This window comes from Pituophis catenifer, unplaced genomic scaffold, assembly GCF_029215685.1.
Source record: "Pituophis catenifer annectens isolate HBS135680 unplaced genomic scaffold, rPitCat1.0.hap2 SCAF_1, whole genome shotgun sequence".
NCBI classification, from domain to species: Eukaryota; Metazoa; Chordata; class Lepidosauria; order Squamata; family Colubridae; genus Pituophis; species Pituophis catenifer.
In genome coordinates this window covers 153224991-153241252 of record NW_027256881.1, presented here as the reverse complement: position 1 = coordinate 153241252, position 16262 = coordinate 153224991, and the positions used below count along the sequence as shown (strand labels likewise).

The 16262-nt window shown below is 41.2% G+C and overlaps 1 protein-coding gene across 1 annotated transcript in view; it reads right to left on the bottom strand.

The window, feature by feature from the left end:
- Positions 1–16262, bottom strand: part of PCSK2 (proprotein convertase subtilisin/kexin type 2) — a 127927-nt gene that overhangs the window by 96298 nt on the left and 15367 nt on the right. Inside the window, exon 2 of the mRNA XM_070956495.1 lies at positions 6883–6987. Coding sequence (XP_070812596.1) covers positions 6883–6987 — 105 coding nt within the window. The remainder of the gene's footprint in view (positions 1–6882; positions 6988–16262) is intronic.

The window sequence follows — 16262 nt, the reverse complement described above, 5'->3', positions numbered from 1 at the left end:
ACCCACAGAACCGGTAGTAAAAAAAATTGGATTTCACCACTGAGCATAATCTTATCAGTTGATGAATTTTCTGAGAATCCCTCTACCTCACATCAGGCTCTGTGGAAAAATAGATGGTATTTTAGCAAGAAATTTGTCTCACAAAGCTTGAATCCATTTTAGGGGCTACAGACGGAACATGTGACTAAGAGCCATTAGAATAAATTTAAGAGAATCTTCCATGGGAGTGTTGGGGATGGATGGGGGAAAATGACACTGAATAAGCAGCACTTTCCAGTAACAAAATTCTCTTAATTTCCATATGAAAGAATTGTGCAACCTCCTCATAATTAATGAGACAATGTAACACATTTTAATTTGATAAGAATGTTAACTGTAAATACTATTCTATCGTATTAAGCAAGACTTCTTCTTCTTCTCCTTCTTTTCCTTCTTCTCCTTCTCCTTCTCCTTCTCCTTCTCCTTCTCCTTCTCCTTCTCCTTCTCCTTCTCCTTCTCCTTCTCCTTCTTCTTCTTCTTCTTCTTCTTCTTCTTCTTCTTCTTCTTCTTCTTTTTGCTTTACAGGCCAATTAGGCTTTCCTGCTTCTAAATTTGTTTCCCCCTCTCTTATTTATTATTCATTTCAATTACTTCACTGTTTAATTCTCTTTTTATGTGACTACCCCAGTGCACAATTTGAATTCTACGAAGTACTGAGTAAGTATAAGATTTCCAACTCATCACGGCGAATTGCCGATACTCGTTGGATCTGTCACCTTACTAGCATTAAAAATAACCACTAAAACTGCAACCCTGGTAGTCTTTAGAGGTCCTGGTTGTGTGCCCAATTTTGCAACTTGAATGCATTAAGAAAGAAACTAAATTATTATTCCATATACTGAGAGTGAGTTTAATTTCCTCATTAGCAATTGTTCAGTCACAAGTCTATTTTTCTATTCTTCTCTGAGACTGCCCACAGGCTGAAAGCTTCCACTCCTGCCAATTCTGCCATATACATACATTTATCTATACTTGTTTCGACTATCTGCATAAGACTCTTGCCTCTGCCTATGTATGATTTTTTTTTTAAGTGAATGGATTTTTTCCTTGGATCTTGAATGATTATTGTCTTTCAAAAAGATTTCATATTGCATCTTATGCTGTGGTGACAGATGTTGTTTTCCATGACAACATTATAAAAATCCTTTAAACATATTTACTATAGTCAACACTTGTGTGCTTGCAGTTATTTAATAATGTGGAACAGAAGACATCTCCATGGGAGCCTATAGCGGAGCCATCTTAATCTGAAAAGTAAGTGATGAACTCATGTATTTGTGTGTTTTCGGCACAGTCTATTTGCCAGGAAGCTGAGAGCTATTCTGGGAGAAATGTTGCCTTTCTTTCCTGGAACCAGTTTTCAAGTTTTTTGTGGCTTGAAGAAATCTACATGCTATTACTTCAATTAGAATTACCAGTCTAGGCTGTAGAAATCCAGATGACCATTAGATGGTAGAAATAAGAATGCAGATAAATTGTTCTTTACTGCCACTTAGTGGTCATCTGCAGTTTTGCAACCCAGTTCTTCTGGACTTCAATAGTTCAGAACAGTGACAAAATGAAAAAGAAAGACAAAAAGAACTGAATTATTGGGTTTTTTTTTTAATGCAATGCCTTAATGCTCATAGATTGCTTAGTCCTTTGTTTATTCTAATTATTAGCTCATGGATAGTTCTGACTCTCCCTCTGTTTTATTCTTGTTCACATACATACATATAGATTCAGAGCACCTGTCTATTATGTTATCATTTTACTATTATTTGAACTTCCAGTTCTTTCAGGGGGAGATGGATGGTAATTTGTGGAAAGTCAGCTTGATTTTACTAAACTATCCATAAGGAAAATGCTTCGCTTCTTTAATATTGGTCTTCTTCAAACAGCCACTGGAGAGCTCATTGTTACTACCATAATGAGCTCTCTAGGGGTGGTTTGAAGGAGACAATCAAACTGTGAAAGAGTATGTAATTAATGCCAGAAACATTATAATTTGTGCAATAAATATGTATATTTGGTTAAAATCTGGAATGATATAAAATGAATGCCTTCAGAATATGCAGTCATTCTGGGACTGTTTCCTATGAGAACAATATTTATCTACATAATTTCATTTATAAGTAATTTCCATGACAGAAATGTTTCACAAATCTTTTCCCAACCTGGTCCCTTCTAAATTAGGATGTTAGTATTACTACAATTTTCAGAATTCTCAGTCAGCAATGCCAGCAATGGTGCTGGCTGGGAATTTGGGGAGTTGAGGTCTTACACATCTGGAAGGCACAAATTTCAAGGCGGCTGACTTAGAGAGCAGCTCTGGCCCAAGTGGGCAGAATCTAATGAAATGTACTGTGTGTTTGGCACTTAACCTATAATTCAATATATTATAATCTGCTGGCTTCTAGCTGTGACTAATTTTGGAACACAGAGAGATTTAAAGACCCATCCTGCTCTGAAATGCTGCTTAAAAGGCAGATTTAAAGCTCGGTCAGAACAGCTAATGAAAAATTGGAGGAAATGTGTGGCCACAGGGGATCCATGGTCAACAAGGGATGGAGAGAAGAATCTACATCAGACAAATGCTCCAACTTTCATTGCACTATTGCAAGATAAAAGAGCCATTGCATATCTGTTACTCCTCTCTTCTGTTTTTCATGTTTGGCTTTTGTTTGTGTTTTAAAAATAAATTGTGGCAGGAAAATTAATGCACAAGCTCTATATCAGCTCTAAGGCTGATATATCCCTTTCTTCCATTTTAGAGGCATCTTAAGTGATATTGTTGGGCTTCAAGTCTAGAGGACTGAAATTAGCTATAGATGCTATACTAGGCGTACAGTAGAGCTACAATGATATTCCAGGTTGCATGAGTTTATTCTGCAAGTGACACAAATAATGTGGTTTACAGTATCTCAGTTACAACTGATGCAAATTGCAATATTTGATCATTTGTACAACAATCTCATGATCCTAAAAATGTCACTTGGTCCTTTGTTCCCTACAGATGCTCAGGCCTGACAGATCATTCAAATGGTCTTGTTTTGCCTTCTCTGATGCTGGCAAGGCCTTCCACTATCATTCTGAAGAGCTCCCAAGGGCAAATCTCCCACCCCACGCATGGTGAGAGGAAGCTTCAGGATCCTATGGGCTGTTCCTAGAGCTCTTGAAGATTATATTTTAGTGTTTAGAAACTTCCAATCTGATTTTGTAGCTTTCCTCAAAAAGAAGTGGAAGAGATGAATATGGAAAACCAAAACACTGCAAAACACAATTGTTCTGGGAGTGCATGGCAGCATGTGGCTTGGAGGAACATGAAATTGCATTCTTGTTAAGAAACCTCTTTGGCCACCTGTGACCCTCAGGGTATTTTGTTTTCATTTTCTTTAGCTCCCTTGCTGGGACAGAAACACAAGCTGATATTTAGCTTTTTGTTTCCAATAATGGTTTTCATTTACAATAAAAAGGTTAGAATCATCTCCTCCTGTCTCTCCCAGTTAGCAAAGTTGTATTATCCAGGCTGTAGTCCCATTGCTCCTCACTCACTACAGAAGTGTGAGAGTGTGCATCTTCCATTCTTATTGGTTTTCCATCTCAGCTTCAGCTTTGTGGGTGATCTTTTCCTTAAGAACATATTGTAAAGCAGATTAGGAACAGAACGCTCCTATGAATATTTTGTATGCATGCATATATTCATGAAATTTATCCACCCCTCAATCTAAGTGGATTCTAGGCAGCTCCTTATTATTTATTTCATGCTTTTGTCTTCCTTAACTGCGTGTAATAGAAGGTAAAGGAAAAGGTTCCCCTCACACATATGTGCTAGTCGTTCCTGACTCTAGGGGGCGGTGCTCATCTCCGTTTCAAAGTCAAAGAGCCAGCGCTGTCCGAAGATGTCTCTGTGGTCATGTGGCCAGCATGACTAAATGCCAAAGGTGCACGGAACGCTGTTACCTTCCCAACTTGCATTTTTTACGTGCTTTTGAACTGCTAGATTGGCAGAAGCTGGGACAAGTAATAGGAGCTCACCCCATTACAGAGCACTAGGGATTTGAATCACTGAACTGCCAACCTTTCAATTGACAAGCTCAGCATCTTAGCTACTGAGCCACCGCGTCCCTACATGTAATAGAAACATACAGACAAAAGATATTTTTAAAAAGTCCACCTCTCAGGAACTGCCGATCCAATAAAGATATAGCTATATTTTCTCAAGCTTAGTCTGATTTCAGCCTGCTTTGAAAATTCATTACAAAAAGTAAAGGTGGAATAATCTGAAGTTGATTTTAAAGGTTCCCATTTGAGTTGAAACTGTATGTTCTTATTAGCGGGGAAGTAAGAATCAAATGAATTCAAACGAGAGCTTTGCTAAAAGTCAGCTTAACATTTTTTTTGATATATTTATCATTTTAAATTGTAAGTAGTACAATTTACTACTTACAATTTAGAAGAGAACAGCTTTGAAGGACAGAGAGAAGATCCATTGCCAAGGTAGCCATAAAATAAATAAGGATTGTGCACAGACCAAGGAAGTGGCTTAAGAAAATCCTTCAGACAGCAGTAGCAGCAACACCCATTCCAATTCCCATGAAGTTGAAAAAGGGAGGTAGGGAAGTATGTTCAGATATGGAAGGTTCTGTTTTCTAGCTATTCTAATCAAAGTAGCTTTAGATCTACACAGTATCTGTTCTTTATCTGGTCAACCTTATAGGGCTGACATAAATCTTACAAGTCTTGACTACCATTAGAAGCTGCTTTGGGCAGATGGTACAAAACAAGGAATGAGTAATAAATACTATCTCTTGCATTTTTACTTTCATTGGAAGATAATTCATAGAATTTTGGGTCTCAAGTGTAATAGTGTTATCATCCTTGATTATTGTGTAATTGGAAAAGGAGAGTGCCACTCACTACAGCACATGGATGTGATGTGTGAGGATAAAGGGAGATAGCTTTCGCAAATTCAGTAACCGAAACAGTTCAGGGAAAAGCTAAAACGAACCATATTTTCTCTGTATGAAATCATCCCCAACCACTAAAAAAAAAAAAAAAAAAAGTCCTTTGCTCATGAGCCCTACAAAATGGAGATGGATTACTGCCATTAAAGGTAAATGGCACCAAAACTATTTCAAAAAGATAACCAGGGAGGAAGGGGGAAGTGCATACAAGCAGAAACACTGCCCATTTTTGTTTAAAAATGCAACTTCCCTCCCCAGGAGAAGAAAATCTGAATATCTGTAACCTACTATAAATAGGCAAAACCACAACTCAGCCAAAGGATGGAACTGTAATGTTAGAGAGGCAGTTTGTGACTATCATAGCTTAATATCATCCAACCTCTTCTATTATTAGTGGCTTAATATAATAGGTCATCTGATCAAATCTTAATGAAATATTTATTTTTAGGGCAGTATTTTGGATTCAATCCCCAAAAGTCACTTTAGAGCAGGGGTTTCCAACCTTGGCAACTTTAAGCCTGGCGGACTTCAACTCCCAGAATTCCACAGCCAGCTGGCTGTGGAATTCTGGGAGTTGAAGTCCGCCAGGCTTAAAGTTGCCAAGGTTGGAGACAGTGGTGAAATTCACATTTTTTTACTACCGGTTCTTTGGGTGTGGCTTGATGGGCGTGGTCAGTGGTGGGATTCAAGTAATTTAACAACCGGTTCTCTGCCCTAAAGAGTTCTTCCAACAATCAGTTTGCCAAACTGCTCAGAAAGTTAACAACCGGTTCTCCCGAAGTGGTATGAACTGGCTGAATCCCACCACTGGGCGTGGTGTGGCTTGGTGGCTGTGGCAGGGGAAGGATACTGCAAAATCCCCATTCCCTCCCCACTCCTGGGGGAAGGATATTGCAAAATCTCCATTCCCACCTCACTCTGGGGCCAGCCAGAGGTGAGATTTGCCGGTTCTCTGAACTACTCAAAATTTCCACTACCGGTTCTCCACAACCTGTCAGATTTCACCCCTGGTTGGAGACCCCTCTTTAGAGCACACAGGTAGCATCTGGAACTCCTTAAAGCAGCCATGCCTTCTTGCAATCCTGATCAAAGAAGAGGTTGCTTTAAATAATTGCAGACGGATGTATGTTTGCATCAGTGGTGGGTTGCCCATGGTTCGCACCGGTTCTCAAGAACCAGTAGTAAAACCGGCGGGAGGCCTCGCCCACCACCCCGGATGTTGTCATCAGTGATCTGTGCATGTGCAGAAGCTTCCCGTTGCGAACTGGTAGTAGAGGTAAGTAGAATCTACCCCTGGTTTGCATGCTTATAGACACTGAAGCAACTTTTTAGAGCTGAGTCTGAATCTTTGCATAGCTATATTATGAGGGGGGGAAACCCAAGAGGTATAAGAAATTGCAGACAGAATGGGGTATTTCCTATTTCTGATTATATATATAACATATATGAACATGGGGACATTTTCAACAATGTTTACAGATTCAAAATGCCATGCTTCCTTTTATGTGCATGCAATGTGTGCAATTGAAATTAAAAAAGCGGGGGGCAAAGGGCTTTGGTTGCTGAGTTGCACTCATCAATTGGAAACCAAGTGGGAGGAACCAATGCTGAGCAACATAAATTCTGGATTTGATCAAAGGGCTCTTTAACCCAGCATCCTATTTCCACAGCATTCAATCAAATGCCTTTTTAGAAACCTTAGAATTAGGCCATAAAGACAATCTCCTTTCCAGTTTTCTCTCCCAGCAATTAAAACTGAGTGTCCTACTTCAGTCTTGGGAGGCAATATGCAGTCATCATGTTTAGTCATTTCTTATGTTTCTCCTTTTAAAGTCATTCAGGTTGGTAGCATAACTTTTACAATAGTAAGAAAGGATGGCATCGATGGATCACTTACCCTGGGATCTTTCTGTAAATGTAGTTGGTGCAGAAGACTCCTCCGCCTTCGACTTTTGGCTAAGCCATTATGGGAAAAGTGGTAGCCATCCTCTATAAAGGGGAGCTGAATTTTAAAAAAAATGATATTGAAATCATTAGACTGATTGTTGGAATGTTAGCCACGCTGGAATAAATTACAGTATATTTTCTATTCATGGTAGCTAAACTTGCAATCATTAAAAGCATCTCACTACCTAAGATACAAGAAAAGAAGAAATTTAAAAAATGTTGGCAAGCTTACATTTACCAAAAAAAATAAGAAAAATTATGAAAAACTGAATGTTGTAAATTTACAAAAATATATAGTTTAAAATGCAAAATATCTATAACTCTACAGATGTGCATTGTTAGGGCAACAAAATAGTTTGTACCTACATAAAATAGATAATCACTTGCTCAAGTGGAACTAATTTCTTCATGACTTGATGGCCATGTCCAAATAGTTTCTCAGAACTAGTTTGTCATTGCCTTCTTCCAGATTTTTTTAAAAGCCTTCCAAGTTACCCTATACTATAGTCTTGGAATTTCTGGTATTTTTCTATCCCATTCCTAACCAGGTATAATCCTATTTAGTTCTTTTAGGGTCACTTAAGGTTGACTTGATATTGGCATCTTCATCTCCATAGTAAATCATTTCATGATTGTTTATGATCTAAAAGAAGGGGAAAATAAGGATAAGCAAGGAAATAATGGTCCATAAAATTGCACACAGTTTAGAGTCATAGTAAAGAGTAGTCAGATAACTGTGGTTTATGTTGGTTTAAATGGCTCTCTGGAGACCAAAAAAGAAATCCTTAGTGAAGAGCAAAGGTGTTTCTATAAACCACAAGAAGGTCACATCTATCATGTCATCATATCATCATGAATTATCCCCTAGATGACATCATTTGTATCATCTGCATAACTCATCCACTGTGAGACATTGCATGGTAGACAGGTGACTCTTTTCAAGCCCACCATTTTCTATCCATTTCTGTTTATTTAGTAGCTATGCTTCCAGAATGCCATGTTGGAGGACTGGTGTGCATTCTGCCATGCAAGCATTGCCATGAATCACTTTCCAGTTGAACATCTGGACTTATTCAGGAATGGGACATGTTAAGTCATTGTCCATGGATAGCAAGACTTCTCCTTGTTGTGTTACTGGTGTTTGTAAGATCAGTCCATTGGTTACCAACTGCTGCTACTTTCTAAAATTGAACTTGAAACTGCGGCTACTAAGCTTAGATAATCATTTAAGCAGTCAGCTGCCAATGTAGATGGATGTTTCCTTACTGGTTGCTTTGGAAGAGGGCACCAGGGAGGGGTGAAATAAATCTGTATCACTTCTATTTCTCCCACCCGGTGACTTCTTAAGATGTAATTTTGTACAGGGAGGCAGAGAAGAGAAGACCTAGACTGATAAATTTGAGAAGTTACTACATTAGAAAAATAAATCAATGAATTTGCCTTGAGAAACTGCGGCAGAGAAAATCAGCACAAAATAACAGAATAAGAATGAGGCTTGGTAGATTGTATAAGGACGGGGGCAGCGATAGAGAAATAGATGGATTATAGCTTTTTATGACTAAACAATAAAATAACAATATTGAAAAGCACTGGCTTCCTAAAAGAAAAGAATATTTAAAGGAACTGCAACCAGCACCCATGGTTTTAAATAAAATGGGATGATGTAAGGCATGAGAAACTGAACAAATAGGAGAAATCCAGGAGTGGGACCAGCCTCAGTCAAAGGTGTTCTAAGTTTCCTAGCTCAGGACAGCTGAAGGATATGTATATTCTCCCTTTTATTAGAACAGTAAGAGGTTTCCTTTCTTAAATATCTAAATCATTTTGAATGCCAGTTTTGAATGAACCTTATTTGATCAGTTCCACAGCCTTTATATAGACCAGGAAGAAAGCTTGTACATTACAATATGTTAACTAATGTTTTCTCACCCCTAACGATTTGATGTATTCAGTGTCTGAACTCCTTGCCCTGCGAGATTCCCCCCTCTTACAGGTTTGGCCCTCCACTTTATCGAGGGCCTATCTCGATGACGGATTTTGGAATCCTGAGAGATGGCATGGCGCGAGGAAGGGCTTGTGAGGTTTTTTGGGGAAGTTTTTAAATAAGATTTTAAAGGGTTCAGGGAGGGGGGAGTTTAACAATCTTTTAAGGGGAACTGAGAGAATGACCAAAGGAGATGGGGGGAGGGAAATCCACTAAGGTCAGAGCTGAGCCCGGCACGGGGCAACGGTTTGGAGGGTGCTGGACGAGGGATTGGGGAGGGGATGGAGGGCTATACCAATAAGGGATGAACCATTAGCATGGTGGATGGGAGGGGCAGATATGGCGGGAGCAGGAGACCATATCACGTGTCGGGGGAGCGCACTCGCTGTTTGAGAGCTATTGCGCGCCCCGGTCTCCAAGGCTCCTCTCGGATACTAGGTGGCTCAGATACTCAGGATCTGGGCCTTTGGCTGATGCTGTGTAACACCAGGTCCGTGGTAAATAAGGCTCCCCTCATCCACGATCTTATACAGGAGGGGGGAGTGGACTTGGCGGGTATTACGGAGACCTGGTTGGGCCCAGAGGGAGGGGTCCCCCTGGTTGAGATGTGCCCACCAGGCTTCAGAGCATTCCATCAGCTGAGGGCCCAGAGGAGGGGTGGAGGGGTGGCGGTTATTATTAACGAAGGTCTTGGTCCGAGGGAGACCACTGTGCCACAGATTGCCGGATGTGAATCCCTCTTTGTGAGATGGGGTCATGGGGTTCAGATGGGCTTGTTGCTTGCATACCTGGCTCCCTGCCGCGTGGCAACGGCCCTGCCCGAGCTCCTCGATGTGATAGCCATGGTGGCAATTGATACACCCAGGCTTATGGTCATGGGTGATTTCAACTTGCCGTCCATTGGTGAAACGTCCGAGATGGCTCAGGAGTTCATGGCTTCCATGACGGCCATGGACCTGACCCAGCTAGTTCATGGCCCCACCCACAGGGGGGGTCACACTCTGGACTTGATTTTTGTCTCTGGCCAGTGGTTGAGTGGTTTTGTTATAGGGGATATAGACATGGAACCCTTGTCATGGTCAGATCACTCGCTCCTTCGCCTGGACCTTCAAACCACTACACCCCGCCACAGGGAGGCGGAGCCAATAAAATGGGTCTGCCCCAGGCGCCTGATGGATCCTGAGAGGTTCCAGATGGAGCTTGGGCCACCTCCTGAGGATCTGGCACATGACTCGGCCGAGGACCTGGTGGCTGCCTGGGATCGGGTGGCTGGTGGGGCCTTGGATCGAGTCGTGCTTCTGCGGCCTCTGACCCGGTGCCGATCCCTTGCGGCTCCTTGGTTTACCGAGGAGCTGAGGGAGATGAAGCGCTGGAAAAGACGCCTGGAGAGTGATTGGAGGGCCAGTCTCGCTGAATCTGACCGAACACTAGTAAGGTCGCATATTAACACCTATTTAGTGGTGATAAAAGCGGCAAAGTTTAATTACTTTTCTGCTCTTATTGCGTCATCAGAGAATCATCCGGCCACCCTGTTCAGGGTGACCCTCTCCCTGCTTCAACCAGGAGCACGGGAGGACCCCCTGGAAGGCAGGGCTGAGGATTTCGGACAATATCTGTATGACAAAATCGCTCAGATCTGGGGGGATTTGGACTCTGACTGGGTAGATTCGGGCAGGGTGGCGAGGAATAGTCTTGAGAATGTTATCTGGGAAGAGTTTGACTCTGTGACCCCTGATGACATGGACAGGATTTTGGGGAGACTTAGTGCGGCCACATGTTTACTGGATCCGTGTCCCTCCTGGTTAGTACTGGCTTCCTGGGAGGTTACACGAGGCTGTGGTGAGGCCTCTCCTCAAGAAGCCCGGCAGTATTGGCCAACTACCGTCCTGTCTCCAACCTTCGCTTCGTGGCGAAGGTTGTTGAGAGTGTGGTCGCGCGACAGTTTCCACAATTCCTGGAGGAAACGTCTTATCTAGATCCGTTCCAGTCGGGTTTCAGGCCTGGGCACAGCACGGAAACAGCATTGGTCGCGTTGGTAGATGATCTCTGGAGGGCTCGGGACAGGGGTTGCTCCTCTGTTCTAGCCCTGTTAGACCTCTCAGCAGCTTTTGATACCATCAACCATGGTATCATGCTGCACCGGTTGGAAGAGTTGGGGATGTGGGGCACAGTGTTACGGTGGTTCTCCTCCTTTCTCTCTGACTGGTCGCAGTTTGTGTTGGCAGGGGGGCAGAGGTCGACCTTGAGGCCTCTCATCTGTGGAGTGCCTCAGGGGTCGGTCCTCTCGCCCCTTTTGTTCAACATTTATGTGAAGCCGCTGGGTGAGATCATCCGTGGCTTTGGGGTGAAGTACCACCAATACGCTGATGACACCCAGCTGTACATCTCCACCCCAGGCCACCCCAACGATGCCCTATTGGGGGCGAGTCTTTGGCCCCCTCAGAGAGGGCGCACAATCTGGGAGTCCTCCTGGATATGCAGCTGTCCTTGGAGGAACATCTGACAGCTGTAGCCAGGGGGACCTTCTGTCAGGTTTGCCTGATTCGCCAGTTGCGGCCCTTTCTTGATCGGGATTCCATGTGCACAGTCACTCATGCCCTCGTCACCTCTCGCCTGGACTACTGCAACACTCTCTACATGGGGCTCCCCTTGAAGAGCACCTGGAGGCTCCAACTGGTCCAGAATGTGGCTGCACGGGTAATTACGGGAGCTGCATGGTGCTCCCACATAACACCGCTCCTGTGCGAGCTGCACTGGCTCCCACTGGTCTTCCGGGTGTGCTTCAAGGTGTTGGTTACCACCTTTAAAGCGCTCCATGGCATAGGACCTAGTTATCTTTGAGACCGCCTGCTGCTACCGACAACCTCCCATCGACCCGTGCGCTCCCACAGAGAGGGCCTCCTCGGGGTGCCATCAGCCAAACAATGTAGGCTGGTGACCCCCAGGGGGAGGGCCTTCTCTGTGGGGGCACCTACCCTATGGAACCAGCTGCCCCCTGAGATAAGGAGAATCCAAGACCTTGGTGCCTTCCGCCATGCCCTTAAAACTTTCTTTTTTCATCAAGCCGGGCTGGCTTAACATATTTTTAAATTTTTAATTTTTAATTGGTTTGTCATTTTAAACTGGGGCCAAATTAATATATATTCTTTTAATTGTTCTTAATGTTTGTATTGTATGTTTTTATCTGGCTGTACACCACCCTGAGTCCCTTGGGAGAAGGTGCGGTATATAAATTTGAAATAAAATAAATAAAATAAAATAAAATAAAATAAAATAAAATAAAATAAAATAAAATAAAATAAAATAAAATAAAATAAATTATATATTTTATATGCGGCCCAGGCAAGCCAAAAGGTTGGACAACCATGATATAGTCTGTACATTTTATCAGTCCCACAGCCTTTATGTAGACCAGGCGTGAGCACCCCAAGGCCAAAGCTGCATGTGGTCCTGGGCAGCTAGTAAAGCAGCCCCACAAGATAATAAAAGATATAAAAAAATAAAGGAGTTTCTTATAAAATATATAATATAGTTAATGAATATAAATATGTGGCCCAAGACAATTCCTCTTCACTCCATGTGGCCCAAGCAAGCCAAAAGGCTGGATAACGATAATTTATAGACTATAAATGTGTTGCAGATAAATCTTCCTATGCCATTGGATATATTTATATATTCTTCTACTGTATTTGTTATATATGTGAATCTTGGGAGGTATCTCATGTGTTACACTCCAGTAGAGAAAGGTCTGCTTGGCATCCATCTGATTTTTTTTTCATTCCACTTATCACACTCAGCAAGATGCCTTTGAAAACTGGACCTTCAAATTAGTTCCTTCCTTCCTGACAAGCATAAGCAGGGACATTACACAATAAAAGGCCAGAAAAATAACCCACCATATTTTCTGTATTGCTGGCATCCTGAAAAAAGCTCTTGATATTTAACTGGGAGGCACTAGTTATGTGTATTCTGTCTTGGAATGAAGTCCATGCATCTGATCTACAGGATTTTAGTCTGTAAAATTTGATGCCAGCTGCCTCCTCTTGCCCAATCTCACCCTCTCTAAACTTTGACTCCCAAAATACCAAGCAGCATAACTTTTGAACAAACAAGCAAGAATTCATGGGCTAACTTTAGTATAGTGGGTTGGGCACATGTTTCAAGAAAGTAGATTTATGCAATAAGAAGGAATGTAAGGGGGGAAGGGTTATTTTTAGGCTGCAGAAAGCTCTATCTTGTTTTTGTTTGGCTGAGTATTTTTTGTTCCTGAATTTTACTTACAGAGTACCTCTCCAGAAATTGTGATAACAATCTATAGCGATTAAATGGTCCAGGCCACCGAAATACTCTACAGAATTTCTGGGCAGGTCTGCAATGTTATAACCTTCAAGTTTGTGGAACACAACCCATAATGAACAGTAGCTAGTCTTGCTTCTCAAAAAAGATGACATTGAGTGTTTACAGACATGCCACATGTCAGAAATAATGAGATCAAGTTGCTGGTGAGACAATTCTGCTTCAGGCTAGATTCCTTAGCTTCTCTGTTTCCTGATTTGATGGGGGTAAGTATTGGATCTAGAAAGGAAGATTTAAATTCCTTAATAAGTCAAAAATTACTTCACGGCGGCTACATTTATTGAGAAGGACTTACAAGTAAACGTTGAAGAAGACTCAAGTGAGGAGGTGGCAGACTTCACTTTCCCCACCAAATGAGGGATGATGCCATCCAATTTGTGTTTTTACGAAGTAGGGGAGGAAAGTACTTTGGGATGAGAAAAGACAAAAGGAAGGAAAGTAGGTGGGGGGATTGTATGTGTGCATGTTTTTACTTCAGTTTTCCAGAGCCAGCTAGGATTCTCTCAGTAGAGCTGCCTCTATTCAAAAATTCACATTTGGGTGTAAACATAGATATAATAGTAGTGTCATAAGCCCCAAATTATCTCCTTCCAAAAGCACCAAACCCAGGTAGAGCATAACTGGAATTTTTACACTTTGGGGAAGTAAAGTGTTATTCATGATACTTCTCATAATTACAAGAGTATTAATCATTTATTCTGATTAATGGGAAATGGGAAATTTTTATTTATCCTTGGAACATACCAGATTTCAGTGTTCCAATATCACAGAGGTTACCACAAAGAAGAGGGAGTCAAGCTATTCTCCAAAGCACCTGAGGGCAGGACAAGAAGCAATGGGTGGAAATTAATCAAGAAGAGAAGCAACTAGAACTAAGGAGAAATTTCCTGACAGTTAGAACAATTAATCAGTGGAACAGATTGCCTCCAGAAATTGTGAATGCTCCAACACTGTTCTGTTCTATTCTATTCTATTCTATTCTATTCTATTCTATTCTATTCTATTCTATTCTATTCTATTCTATTCTATTCTATTCTATTCTATTCTATTCTATTCTATCCATTTTTAAACTTGGCTTTTGTTCAGACCAAAGTCAAGGAAATGTGATCCTGTAAGATATTCGACTGAAAAATTGTCTATAGGCAGATAAGTAATTCTGGATCTAAGCCGGTATTTATGTTACATCTGTTTGTTTCTTTCTTAATTTGTATGGCTGCCATCTCAGTTTCATGACTCTGAGCAGCGAAGAATTAAAAACAGAATTAAAACAAAATTAGGTCTGGCTTTGCATTTATTGTGGACAAATATATATATATAGAGAGAGAGAGATGAACAAATCTTTTCTAAGGCTAGTCTCTCTTGACATTTCAAAGACTAAAAGATGGGTTGTTGGACCCACTCTGCTGACGCACATGTTTTAGATAGGCAGATAAGATTGAGAGTGAAAGCATGTGTATTCTTCCACGAGACTGCTCTGGCAGAACAGTTGCGTCTGTGCTGAACATCTCGATGCACTTTCTTGCTCAGATTAATTCACATCTGCCTGCATTTTTATCAGTGTTATTCTGCAATCTTCTTCCAAATCACGACAATGAAAAGGACGGTGACCTACTTGGCTACCTCCTAATGAAATACTCCTGATCTTTTTTTACACAATGAGAAATGTGGGAAGCAGGGATTAATTTGGTTACACTGTACTGTATGGAAGGATTAGTTTTAAATAACGCATTGGCTTATCCTTTTGGGTACCTCTGAAAAGCCACAGAGGTCTTTCTCATGTTTTCATTCTTTATCAAGACCCTCCAGTTTTTACGACACCAATGCAAGACTGCCTTTGACATTGTCAGCCACTGTTGTGTAAGTGGCTGCTTTCTTTATATAATTATCACTGTCTAGACCTTATTTCATGTCATGCTTTGTTCTGTATCATAATAGCAAGAGTGTATCTATATGCCTTAAACAGGATAATGCTTCATGCCTCAGTTGTAGACACTCTGATCCAGGAAAGCTTATGCAGTATCTGCAATATAGTTGATGCCTTTTAAGATGCCAAAAGACTCTGTTATTTCTTTCCACAAACTATTATGAAGCCACGTCTCTGAAAACTGTTAAATATCTTGTGATTTAAACTAGAAGTGTTTAAAAATAAACTTATGTCTGTCTTTAGTGATGTGTTAAATTCAACAAACAGGCTTAATTAAATAATTTGAATAGGCATATTTTTTAAAAAAAGCTCAAACAGGTCTAAGGGCAGTCAAAATGCTGCATTGCTTATCTGTCAGCATTCTGAGTAACGCACCCATTGAAATCAGAACTCCGAGGCAGGTAGATTCCTCAAAGGACATGTTTATTGGATACCTCATATTGGCATAGCTGGTGAAAACCAACTCTAAAGGTTCCCACAGTTTTTACCTAATTACAAGAGTAAAACCTCCCCCCTCCTCAGTGTCATCAGTCACATTGTCCAATGAGTATAGCTGGCAGGCTCCTCTCTACCTTCACCAGCCACCTGTAACGACGACCTTGGTTCCCACAGGAAAACTTTTTATTTTGACTGTTAGCTGGGCTATCTACTTCCCTCCCTCCCTTCCCCCTCTTGGGCTTTGTGGCAACTATGAGGCAGCACAAGATGGCTTCAGCCAGGTTCGATTCAGAGTTGACATTATCAGGGAATTAGCTCTTGCTATTGGTTTTTGCCTAGCTAGTTAAAATCTAGTATAGTTGCATGTGTGTTTAATTTTATTTGTTTATTTATTTATTTTATTCAGTTTTATTGCACTTTAAGGGTTATTACATTGCAACATTCTGCCTTTATGAATACAAAGGAGAAAAATTGGGAGGGCACTTAACGTATAGCTTAATCTCTCTATCGTAATATTATTTTTTTAGTTATTTTTCCTTTGTTCGTATGTTGCGAATTGAGCAGACTCTCTGGGAGCTGGCCAGTGTATAAATTTAAAAATAAATCGCTCACAGATATATAGGACAAG